Genomic DNA, 12,127 nt, shown 5'->3' with positions numbered 1-12,127 from the left:
AAACAGTCCAATTGCGAGAGGCTGCCTCCTTGTCATTTCTTGCTTCTAACAAAAGACAGAATAATGCCTAACCTGCTATGTGACAAGGTGTACAGCAAACAAGCTAAGAAACTCAGAAATAAGTTTTCATAAGCTGTCGACCGCAAAAAAACGAGCGTTTGAGGACATAAAAGTGGATACAGGCTGGAATGAATGGGTTGTGGGATCCTGACACTCAGTATGCACTAAAAATACACTACGTGTGCAGTAAGTTAAACATTTGGTCACTGGTGAGTCAAATATCCAAATGTCAGTTTTATATATTATATTTCTGTAAGATAAATAAATCCTGTGTTGCCGATTACGGTCTCCTCCAGCGGGCGTACGTTAGTTCTCAGAGTAATGAGACACGTGACGCTCTGTCTCACCACTTTTATGTCCTAAACACTCGTTTTTTGGAGTCGAGAGCTAATAAAAACGTATGTCTGGGTTTTTTAGCTTGTTTGCTGTACACCTTGTCACATAGCAGCTTTAAGGCATTTTTCTGTCTTTTGTTAGAAGCAATAAATGACAAGGAGGCAGCCTCGGGTGTGGGCGTGTCCTAAATACATTGACTAATTAATATTCATGAGCTTCGTCCCGCCCCGCGCGCATTGCATGCTGGGTGAAACGGAAGTAGTGGTGCACGTTGACATTGCAGAGCGTCCGATCCACACATAAGAGCCTCAGAAAGGTGAGTTATGCTCTCACATCTGTAGACCTTCAGGAATAGTGATTGTTATGTTAAGATATTTAAAAAGCTGGTTGTTATAATGGAGTTTGTAGTGGAATATGTGATTTGGTATTCAGTTATATTGTTACATGACTGTATGGATGATGTTATATAACTTATTTTGTAACTCTTACATTTTAGGATTTGTCTCTTAAAGATCACTTTTAAGAATAGTAACGTTAAAAGGTGTAATAGTTCACCCGAAACAACATTATAATATTGTTCTTAATGTGTATGACAGAATATTTACTATGTTATTTTACAAACTATGAAATTGAATGGTGACCAGCTCCAAAAATGACAATTTCATACCATTTGTGCCGTATATTCCGAGTCATCTGAAACATTATGATAGCTTTGCATGATGGATAGATATTTTGCCTATATGTTTCCAAATTATTCCAAATGTCACTTCTTTTCATAACTAAAAACAACACCAAATTTGATGGACATATTAAAACCCCACAAATTAGACTTAAGAGCATAAGATTGAATATGATCAAATTGACTATTTTATGGAAACTGTATGGTCCTTTTTTTGTCAGAAGAAAGTATACAGCTGTGGAACAACATGAATATTAATAATCAATTAATTTAATTGGTGTGTGTGTGTTTGTGAATCATTCCATTAAAGTTATAGTTCACCTAACAATAAAAATAAATAAAAAATCTGTCATCATTTACTCTCCCTCAAGTTGTTTCAAACCTGTATGAATTTATTCCTTCTGCTAAACACAAAAGAAGATATTTTAAAGAATGTGGGTAATCAAACAGTTGATGGACCCCATTGACTTTTTCGTATTTTTTTTAACACTATGGAAGTCAATGTGAACTGTCCCTTTAACATCATTCAGCAATAGGCTATATTTTTAAATATTTAAAGTCATGTGATATAGATTTTGAACAGCATAACACAAGTAATGATGCGACGGGGTGTCCTTGATCTCTTCAGCACTGGTGTTTGTCATGGGTGCATCCGTATCCAGTCTTGCCCCCGATATCCGGGCAGAGTCTGCAATGTCAGCGGCTCATTTTGGTGGGGCGACCCCACCCCCTGGGTGCCCCATGCATCAAGAGATCCCTAAAAGTGAGTCATACTCCATCTGTTATCATGAGCTGTATATCATATGTAGGCTAATAATTTGTAATGTGCAATATAAACCCAGGCTCTCCTCCTCCTGAGTGCCCGATGCATCAGGCTCAGACGGAGACGACTCCGGCCAGCCCAGCGCACCAGGAGAGAGCGTACGAGTTTGTCGAATGTCCCATGAGAGCTTCTGAAGGAGCCGTCGATCCCACAAATATGGTGAGATGGGCACTTCCCTGAATAAGATGATGCTCTTTTTGATTTTTGGCTTATGTGTGTTAATGTTGCTTTTCTGTGTACCACAGATGCCCCCTCCAAACCAGGTGCCCGCCCCGGACCAGCCATTCCCTTTGTCCATCAAAAGAGAGGAGTCTAAAATCCCTCGAGCAGGCTCGGAACAGAACTGGGTCTATCCTTCTGAACAGATGTTCTGGAATGCCATGCTGCGGAAGGGGTGAGTTTCGGCGTGCTGTACATATGCTGTTTTACAACCAGATACATTCTGTTCATGATTTGGAGAGCTGATATGTCATTTGGCTTAGTTTCAGGAAGTCTGTGAGTGCTGTAAATTGATTACCCAGATAGAAATTATTGTACATTATTCTCCAATGTCAAGAAAGAGACAACACGTTTTGCATGAGCTAGGGCGTATGCACTACCGTTCAAATGTCTGGGGTCAGTAATATTTATTTTAATGTTATAATGTTAGAAGTCTCTTATGCTTATGTAAGATTATAACACAATGCTGCATTTATTTGATGAAATATACAGTAAAAACTGTAATAATGCGAAATATTATTACAATTTAAAATAACTGTTTTCTATTTTATTATATTTTGAAATATTCATTTAATTAATTTAAAATAAAAAAGGAAAAAAATCGGTACACCATGGCTCCAAAAATGTGAAAAATGTAATAATAGACTCACACACAGGTGGTAACGTTTCAAGCACGTTGGCTCTTCGTCAGACCTTCGTCAGATTAATTTAAAATAAGTCATTTATTGTGATTGCAAAGCTGCCTTTAGTCCAATATTCAGTGTCATCACATAATCCTTCAGAAATCATTCTAATAATCTATCACTTTTGATAAATTTAATATATCCTTGGTGAATAAAATAATTAATATCTTTTGAACTATATCAATATATATTTATATATACAATTATATACAATTTATATATATATATATATATATATATATATATATATATATATATATATATATATATATATATATATATATATAATATCAATTAATTTAATTATTATAAAAAAAGTATATATATATAATTTTTTTATATAATAATTAAATTAATTATATATATATATAATTAATTAATTTAATTATTATAAAAAATATATATATATATACTTTTTTTATAATAATTAAATTAATTGTTTCCAATTGTTTCCATTATGCTCACAGATTGCTTTATCTGGGCAGGATATGTTACATGCTATTTGGTCAATTTCTGTGTCTTATAATTATTTTGCATACTGTTTTTGGCATTAACAGCCTTAATGTCAGGAGTGTGCCTATGATTCTTTAAAAATGCTGTCTATGTAGGGAGCACACTAAGTTTTGGAACAGAGCTATTGTTTAAGGTACTTTGCAGACAAGACATGCTCTTTCTTTTTTCTTCATGAATTACTGTTAATAACTAATTGCTTTTTGTTGTTTTGCTAGGTGGCGCTGGAAGGATGACAGTCTTGATCCCAAAGACATGACCAATATAATCAAGATCCACAATCGTAACAATGATCAAGCCTGGCAGGAAATTCTGAAGTGGGAAGCCCTTCATGCCAGGTGACTGCAACACAACTCTCATTACAAGTCACTTTACTGTATGATTCAGAGAGCAAAGTGTTTTTTTAATTAAAAGAAGTTAATACATTTATTCAGCAAGGATGCATTCAACTGATCAATAGAGACACTAAAGACATTTATAATTTTACAAAAGATTTCAATTTCAAATGGATGCTGTTCTTCTGAACTTTATATTCATCAAATAATCTTAAAAAAACATCACAGGAATAAATTATTTTTCAAAATATTAAAATAGAAAACTACAGAAGCTTGTTTGCGGCACGGAATTGAAATTAAAAAAGGTAATTATGACTTTTTAATCACACAATTCAGACTTTATAACTCACAATTCCAAGTGTGAATCTCACAATTCTGAGAAAAAATAATTGTGAGATATAAACTCTCAATTGATAGGGCATTTTTTTCCTTTTATATCTCACAATTCTGACTATTTCGAGATATAAACTCGAAATGACAAAAGGCAACTGACTTTTTATCTCACAATTCTGACTTTGTTTCTTATAATTGTGAGATATAAACTCTAAATTGCGAGGAAAAAGGCAGAATTGTGAGGTAAAAAGCCGCAATTAAATTTTTTATTTCATGGTTTCCATAGAAAAGTAATTTGAAATAATTCAAATATTTAACAATATCAGTGTTTTTGCTGTAGTTTTGATCAAATAAATGCAGCCTTGGTGAGTAGAACAGACTTTGTGCTGTACTACAATGTGTTCCAATGCAGTTTTTATATTATTAACACAAATAACAGCTGCATCATCACCTCTGCAGCCCTGTTGCTGCCAGATAAACGAGGTGGTAATATTGTGTTAGTCGCCTTCTGTTTGTCATTTGATGGTCACTGGCAGTGTGATCTGCTTTGTTTTTACAAACTGCCAAGTATGCAAGAATGATCATAGCGCCCTAGACTACTGTTAGTTTCAAACACATGTTTGTTTCTGGCAGCGAGTGTCCATGCGGTCCATCTCTGAAGAGATTCGGGGGCAAAGCCAAAGAGTTTTCACCCAGAGCCAGAATACGTCACTGGATGGGGTGAGATATAAAAGTGAATCCCAAAGGATCTTTCTCATGTTGTTTAATACTCTGCAGAGTGCTTGATTTCTCTCTGCTAACTCTCTCTGTAGATATGAATTGCCGTTCGACCGACATGATTGGATTGTAGATCGGTGCGGAAAGGAAGTCCGCTATGTCATTGACTACTACGACGGGGACATCGATAAAGACACCTACCAGTTCTCCATCCTGGACGTGCGTCCGGCCATCGATTCTATGGGGGCCGTCTGGGATCGGATGAAGGTGGCCTGGTGGCGCTGGACATCGTAGAATCCATCCTAACACAGTTTTAGCATTTCTGCACCACTATAAGACATTGGTACCAAAATACTAGAAATTCGACGTTCTCTGAGATTGTTTGTTGCTCAACTTTCTTTGAGTTCTGACTTTAACATGAATCCTTGCAAGTTATTGCACATTGAGAAAATTACAGGTTGTTAAGATCCTCTGCTGGAGAGCAAAATAAATCAGTGGTTTTTTTTTTTTTTTGCTGATGAAGTTTCTGAATTCATCGTTGGCAATCATCTCTTTTTCTACTTTTTGAGTGATGGTTATTAAATTGAAAGCTCGTTATCTGCTCTTACCCAGAGGTCAAACATATCTGCTGGCTGTTTTTCTCTTTCGAAGGTTAGTTATTGAGTGTTTTAGTTCATATGCAGAGCGATTGTCAGCTGTTAGTGTTTGTAGCTTGGTGAAACGGTTTGGTGGTCTTTGCTCATGAATTGATCTGATGAATCATATAAAATGTGTGGCTTTTTTATTAAAAGCCCATGTTCAGCTCTTCCATATTCATCCTGCTATCAGGTTCAGTTTTAAAATGAAGTCATTTCTCATACCTGATGTTATTTATTTTGCGCAAACTGCTTTTTGGTCTGTGTGTATGCTAATGTGTTGCTGACTGTGCTCTTTGAGTGAGTGCTCCTGAAAAAAGAAAATCTCTAAATACAATTTGTAACCCATTTCTATTGTTTTAAATCTGACCTTAACCAACAATTCCAAGAAGTAAATCAACAGTCTTCAAATACACGTTTCTCATAGTTTTGCTTGGGTGTCTGCTCTTCACTTCTGCCACTTTCCAGATCACACCGGCAGGTGGTGCACTTTCCTCAGAAAATGTATTTTCTTTCATTATTGTTCATCGGTGATGTTTAATACTGATAATTTCCAAAGTCGCCTATGTTTTATAAGTGTTAAGGATGAAATTTAACTAACTTTTAAACTTTTTTTTTATAAGCGTCCTATGAAATAATCATGAATCATTGGTTTGTTTGTGGAGTTCACCGAAATTTAGGTCAGTCAGTTTAGCACTTCCAGACTAAATGCTGACTTCACGTGCTATCAGAAATGTCCTACTTCCCACTTCTCAAGTCGCGGTTATGAGTTCATCTCATTCAAGTGTTTTGTTGTCGGAAAGAACAGGAACCATGCAGGACAGGTTTATTCAGTACGCCATTTTAATTATTTTGATATGGGGTCAAAATAATAATTAGATTTTTTACGTCTATCTTTAAATAATACTGTAGCTGAACTACTAACATTTACCCTGGTTTCACGGACAAGAGACTAAAATGCATGTATGAGCTGGTTTAACTGAAAGCAACTTGCACGTACATATCTTGTGCGAAGTGATCATGCAAGTGACATTGGTTTGTCTCAAGATCCACACCAGTGATAAGGCATGTTTATAAAATCCACTTAACTGTCCTAATTGAACTAAGGCCTAATCCTGTCTTAATCTTGTTTGTGAAACGAGCCATAGTGTGTTAAGTCAGTGTATATAAAAAGCCCTTAATTTGGACCCTATTGGCTTTTCTGTAGTCCAATGTGTTGCACACTGGCAGTTTTATATTACAATGACTCATTCATTTTTAAGTTGGTTTAGAGGTTAGCATGATGTTACATTGAGCATTTCTGAGATAAGTAGTTAGATTTGCCAATGCCTAAAACTACAGGCTTCTAATCTAGACTGGATTAAAATATATATGTGACCAATTATAGTAAGAAGGTCAAAGAACACAATATTTTTTCCTAACTGTTATTATTGTTAGTTGTGCTTTTGCACCTGGTATTACAGACCTCCTTGAATCCTTTGCCCATAGTAAAAAACAGATAGAAACAAAAACAGCAGCTTCAGATGATGGCACTTGGTGTTTAACAGTATATTTACCCTAAAGGTGATGAAGTCAATCCTGTGAGAGCTTTTTGAAGCCCCAAGAGGAGAAGCAGAGGTTCCTCATATCTGTGAGTAGGTGTGGGAAAGAAATCTACACTCGCGGCCCAGAATAACCTCATCCTCTGGGGGTAAGTTTCCATCTCTCCGTCCTTTACAGATGGAATCTGATTTTGCTGAGTTTTAAGAGCAGTTTTAATTGTGGCTGACCTCTCAGCAGTCCAGCGATTTTAGACTAAGATTATGCTATATTTTGGGGTCCATTGAGTTCATTTTGCTGCCCTGGTCTTTTGAATAATGTATGTGTGGCGACAAAGATACTGTATGTTTGTATTAGTTTTCTTTTTTTTTGTCAGGGCTTCTGTTTGGCAGGGAACCAGACAAGCCCCTTGTAGTGCACAGAACAGATATACAAACAGCCCGTGGCAGTCGAGTCTGGCGGGGGGATTCAAACCCCCTGCAATCCCTCCAGTCTGTTTCATTTACATACCAAAAGATGCCCAGCTGTGCCAAGTACCAGGCCTTGTCTGGATTGCAGAACTGTAACATTAACTATGGGAAGGAGTAACAGTTGGAAAGTTTCTAGCTAGCGGGTCAGTGGTGGTCCTGACCTGACATGGACGTTTAGATTTTGGCTGATGTGTTTGCTATTGTATTGATTGCAAATGCTGATGATGTTGGAAAAGCTTGTGGTTTGCCGATTCAGTCCCACTTACTGTATTTTAAAGGCTCAGTTATGACGAGCTTGTCTAAAAGTGACCAGTTAGAAGATAAATGCATGAAGCCTAAGTTCATCGTATAAAGCGATCGTGTCTCTTCAGAAAATTTGGACTAAACCGCTCAATTCATATGGATTAGTTTTACGATCTCTTTATGAACTTTTCTAAGGGTCAAAGTGGTAGTTGCGTAGCTGTCAATGGAGGGATAGAAAGCTCTCAGATTTCATCAAAAAGATCTTTATTTGTGGTCTGAAGATGAACGAAAGTCTTACGAGTTTGGAACGACATGAGGATGGTTAATGACAGAATTAAAATTTGTGGGTGTACTGTTCCTTTAAGCCTTGTCTGTGAAACCAGGCATATTGTAGGCTATTGAATCTTTAGGCCGCACTTAAAAATGTATAAATGTCATTGAATTATATAAATCCATGTGGCATTTTTTTGAAGGAAGGATAGTGCAAGCACACTTTCATTCATTTTTAAGTGGCATAAGTGTCGAAATTGGTTTTAGGGTCACTACATGTTTATACAAAATATGTATCTGCCCTATTTGGAGCAGTGAGAAAAGCTGTCGCAGTGAATCCATGTAATGTTGTGTCTTCTCCCCAGTTTTAGTGAAATTGCTTGTTTATCAGCAACTGTTTTAAATGCAAATCCCATGCATGATTTGCATCTGGACCACTTCTCCCACACACTTTACCGTAAACACACATCAGTAAAAAAACACACACACACTGAATAGGTAATTGTGCTCCTCTACATGATAATAATAAAGAAAAGAGCATTATGTTAAAACAAAATGAATGCACGCAGAGTGTTTAAGGGCTGTCAGTCTGGGGCCTACAACAGGAAGACAAGAGTCCCATAGGAAGCTTTACTGCACTTAAGAGTTTTATTTGAAAGTAAAATGTAGTAACCATGGAGACAATTTTATGACACCCCACTACCATTTTGTACAATCAGTGTGAGTTTATTCTGCACACATCATGCATTTTGTTTTGCAGTTATATTATACATCAGGGTTTTTTTTTTTTCAATTACAGTTCTCAGTAAAGGTTTCAGTAGTCAAAATATTCATTGAAATTAAAAAAGCAATGTTTATTTCAAGAATTTCAGGAAAATTAATTGTACATTTTCAAGTTGGCAGCAATAATACCTTTCAAAAGTAATAATATACCTTGTCAAAATAACAATAAATCCCAAATAGTATCTCTGCTGAAAGTAGGTATAATTTATTCAATTCTAATTTATTTAGAGCTTATTTAAATTGTTCCAAAGCAGATTAAAACGAAATGGATCAACTTAATAAACTGTAGTGGCCAAAAGTAATGTCTGGCATAGAAAAATGTACATCTTGTAACAAGCATATTGTGGAGTTAATAGTTTTATTTGGGATATCGCAATGCCAAATTGTGCGGACATAATTTTTTGGCCAGGATGTCTTACAAAGAAATTATATAGGCCTACACGTGCAAAAACAAGAGAGAACCAACAAAATATAAAAAATATTAAAAACAAATAACCCCTTCGGCGCACACACACACACACACACACACACACACACACACACACACACACACACACACACACACACACACACACACACACACACACACACACACACACACACACACACACACTTACTATTTCGTCTGTTAACATCTTGTATTTGAAGTGTGTAGCAAAACAATACTTATGGTGCTTATAGCGGTGTGATTGTGAAGGCTTTAACTCTGTGACTTATTTTTTCTTATCTACTTTGCCCAAAATTTGTCAATTTCCTCTAGCCAAATACGTGCAGTTCCATGCAACAAGGAAAAGCAAGGCCCCAGAATTAGAAAAGAGAAATTCATCCTTGACACGAGAAAGTTTGGGAGGTCTTTAAGGCGTTTACAACATCAAGTCAGTCCGAGCAGCCCTTAGGCTGCAGAAATCCAAAGACGTCAACATTCAACATCCAGTCTGACTTCCTCACCTCAGATAATTTATGCACACAGCACACCGCCAGAGGGCTTTTGAATACATTAGGCGCCACGACTGGACCTCACACTGTTAGTTTATGTGTGCACCACAGGTCATGTTCTGAAAGGACCCGAGTAGTTTGTGGCCAAAGGATTGGCACGGATCCATCTCAGACGACCCTCAGGGGAGATTTGATACGCAGCCCACTGGAAAAAGAGAGAGAGAGAGAGAGAGAGAGCCTTCCACAAGGCCTAATCAAAGCGGTTTCAATTTGTGCCGTGGGCTTATCGCAGCACTGGAAGTGATGAGTTCTTGACTTTTATAGTGCAGTCAACCAGCACGCTGAGATAGGCAGGCCTTCTGCATTGTTTTTTAATGAGCTCTGATGGAAACAGGTAGAAAACGAAGCAGCTTAATAAGTGCAGGGGGAAAACCAGCCCATGCATAATGACTATTGCAATGATCAGACATCTCACACTCCACCCAGATCAATAAACCCACCCTTGGGGCTTCTTATCGCGCTCAGAAAAGATGGAATATCAGCAGCTGTAGAATAATTGTTTCGATTGTTTGCGCCATCGTCACCTCATTTTCTGTCTCATCACGATTGGATGGATGTTCATCCTGTCTGATTGGCTTTGCTCATGACCCAAAACATACTCCTCACCTACACTAATTATTTCTTAGATTAGTTGTTGAAGTAATCAAATGTAACCAGACGTTTGGAGCCCCACTGCTTTATGATTTTGTGCGAGTGAACGTTTCTGAAACTGAGATGAAGATTATGGATGTTATAGTTATTTGATTTGACCGCCTGTCATCGGGCTTAAAGGAGAACTCCGGTCAATTTTAACATTGAGCTCATTTTTTTTTGTACATTTGGAGTGCTGTCAATACAGAGAACAACGTCAAAAATCGGTGTTGCCTACACTGTGTTATCCTCTTTTTAATATTTGCACCCTGTTGACTTCAATGGGGCAAGTTTTAAACCAGCTTTTAGCCTCTTAACATCTTTGATGTGTCATTACAAGTGCCCAGCTAATGTGAGTGATTCCTTCAGAGTGATCACGGGTGAATCTGACTTCAGTAGATGTGAAAGATATTAATAAAAATGATGTTATTTCAGCCAGCGCACATACCTGTAATTACATCCTGTTTTCGGTCGAAGCCCATAGTAATCGATTGTTGAGTTCACACGCATAGGTTTAGTTACCTATGATCACGCGCGTGAACTCGACAATCGATTACTATGGACTTCGACCGAAAACAGGAAGAAAATACAGGTATGTGCGCTGGCTGAAATAACATCATTTTTATTAATACTTTTCACATCTACTGCAGTCAGATTCACCCGTGATCACTCTGAAGGAATCACTCACATTAGCTGTGCACTTGTAATGACACATCAAGGATGTTAAGAGGCTAAAAGCTGGTTTAAAACTTGCCCCATTTAAGTCAACAGGGTGCAAATTTTAAAAAGAGGATAACACGGTGTAGGCAACACCGATTTTTGTCGTTGTTCTCTGTATTGACAGCACTCCAAATTTACAAAAAAATAAGCTCAATGTTAAAATTGACCGGAGTTCTCCTTTAAACTACTAGTTAAAATTCTGTCATTGTTTACTCACTCTAATGTCGTTTTAAACTACTTTTGAATTCGATGAGTCAATGAGTTGAATTCGACAATAGAATCAGTCCGATTAATGAACGAATCATTCAGACAGGTTGTGTGAACTGAATCAGTGATTCAATGAAAATATTTGATTCACACATTAATTTGCATATATATTTTGCATATATAATTACATTTTCCAGTTTAAAGTGTGGAGAAAGAAAAGAAATGCCATATAAAAACCCTCCAATAAAGTTTCTTTTCCACTGATCTTCACATGACCATACGTCTAATCGCACACATCCTTCTCTCTCTTTTTTTTTTTAAGCTTCCTGCGTGTTTTAGTTGAACTATTCCTTGATGTTGAATTAAAATGAGCTCTTTTGGGTGTCTGAAGAGCACAGTGGATTAATTATACCCGTCTCATTGTAATGGCCGACCATGGTGCTCCTATCTGGCCATGAGTGGTAATAGCTTTTGATGATGATCTTTTATCCAATTACTGGCTGGTGACCTGAGAGGCTACCTGTGTTTGTGGGCTCAGGTTGGATTCATTAGCGGGATAAATCCGCTCCTGACCTGCTGGATTGGACTGGATTTTGAGGGCCACGGGAGGGGACGAGAGCCGGTGTTTTCTCAGGAAAAGGAAACGTGAGATTGACACCCCTCCCCCCAATTCCCAGATATCAGCTCTGTGGCTGTGATAAATGATAAAGGCTGAAGGAACCTCTGACCCTATTCAACAGGGACCCAGTCAGATAGACAGAGAGATAGACCATCGAAGACAAACAGCACAATAGAGAAGGAGGAAAGACACTCCTGCTCCCTCAGGTTAGGAGCCCCAGTGGCCCCCGGGAGGAAAGATGTACACATAGCCATTTCCGAGCACGGCTGCTATTATCTCCGCAGGTCTTAAATAATAACAGTGTGTGTGAGAGACACAGG

At 37.5% G+C, this 12,127-nt stretch overlaps 1 protein-coding gene across 1 annotated transcript; it reads left to right on the top strand.

Annotated features, from left to right (window-relative positions):
• The first annotated feature begins 41 nt into the window (after positions 1 to 41).
• Positions 42 to 5,935, top strand: hccsb (holocytochrome c synthase b). Its single transcript, XM_081352085.1, has 7 exons — positions 42 to 712; positions 1,704 to 1,838; positions 1,918 to 2,057; positions 2,144 to 2,292; positions 3,529 to 3,648; positions 4,612 to 4,698; positions 4,791 to 5,935. The coding sequence occupies exons 2-7, from the start codon at positions 1,718 to 1,720 to the stop codon at positions 4,987 to 4,989; spliced, it is 816 nt and encodes a 271-aa protein (XP_081208211.1). The 5' UTR covers positions 42 to 712; positions 1,704 to 1,717; the 3' UTR covers positions 4,990 to 5,935.
• The last annotated feature ends 6,192 nt before the right edge of the window (positions 5,936 to 12,127 follow it).

This window comes from Scardinius erythrophthalmus, assembly GCF_964197995.2.
Source record: "Scardinius erythrophthalmus genome assembly, chromosome: 22".
Taxonomy (NCBI): Eukaryota; Metazoa; Chordata; class Actinopteri; order Cypriniformes; family Leuciscidae; genus Scardinius; species Scardinius erythrophthalmus.
Note: the sequence above shows the minus strand (reverse complement) of the source record. Positions and strands in the feature narration are given on the sequence as shown.

What these genes read in the sequence shown, in the direction of transcription:
- hccsb (XM_081352085.1), top strand. Translation starts at nt 1,718, where the DNA reads ATGGGTGCATCCGTATCCAGTCTTGCCCCCGATATCCGGGCAGAGTCT. An exon ending in TGGGAAGCCCTTCATGCCAG is followed by an intron (nt 3,649 to 4,611) that starts GTGACTGCAACA and finishes TGTTTCTGGCAG; the next exon opens with CGAGTGTCCATGCGGTCCAT. An exon ending in AGAATACGTCACTGGATGGG is followed by an intron (nt 4,699 to 4,790) that starts GTGAGATATAAA and finishes CTCTCTCTGTAG; the next exon opens with ATATGAATTGCCGTTCGACC.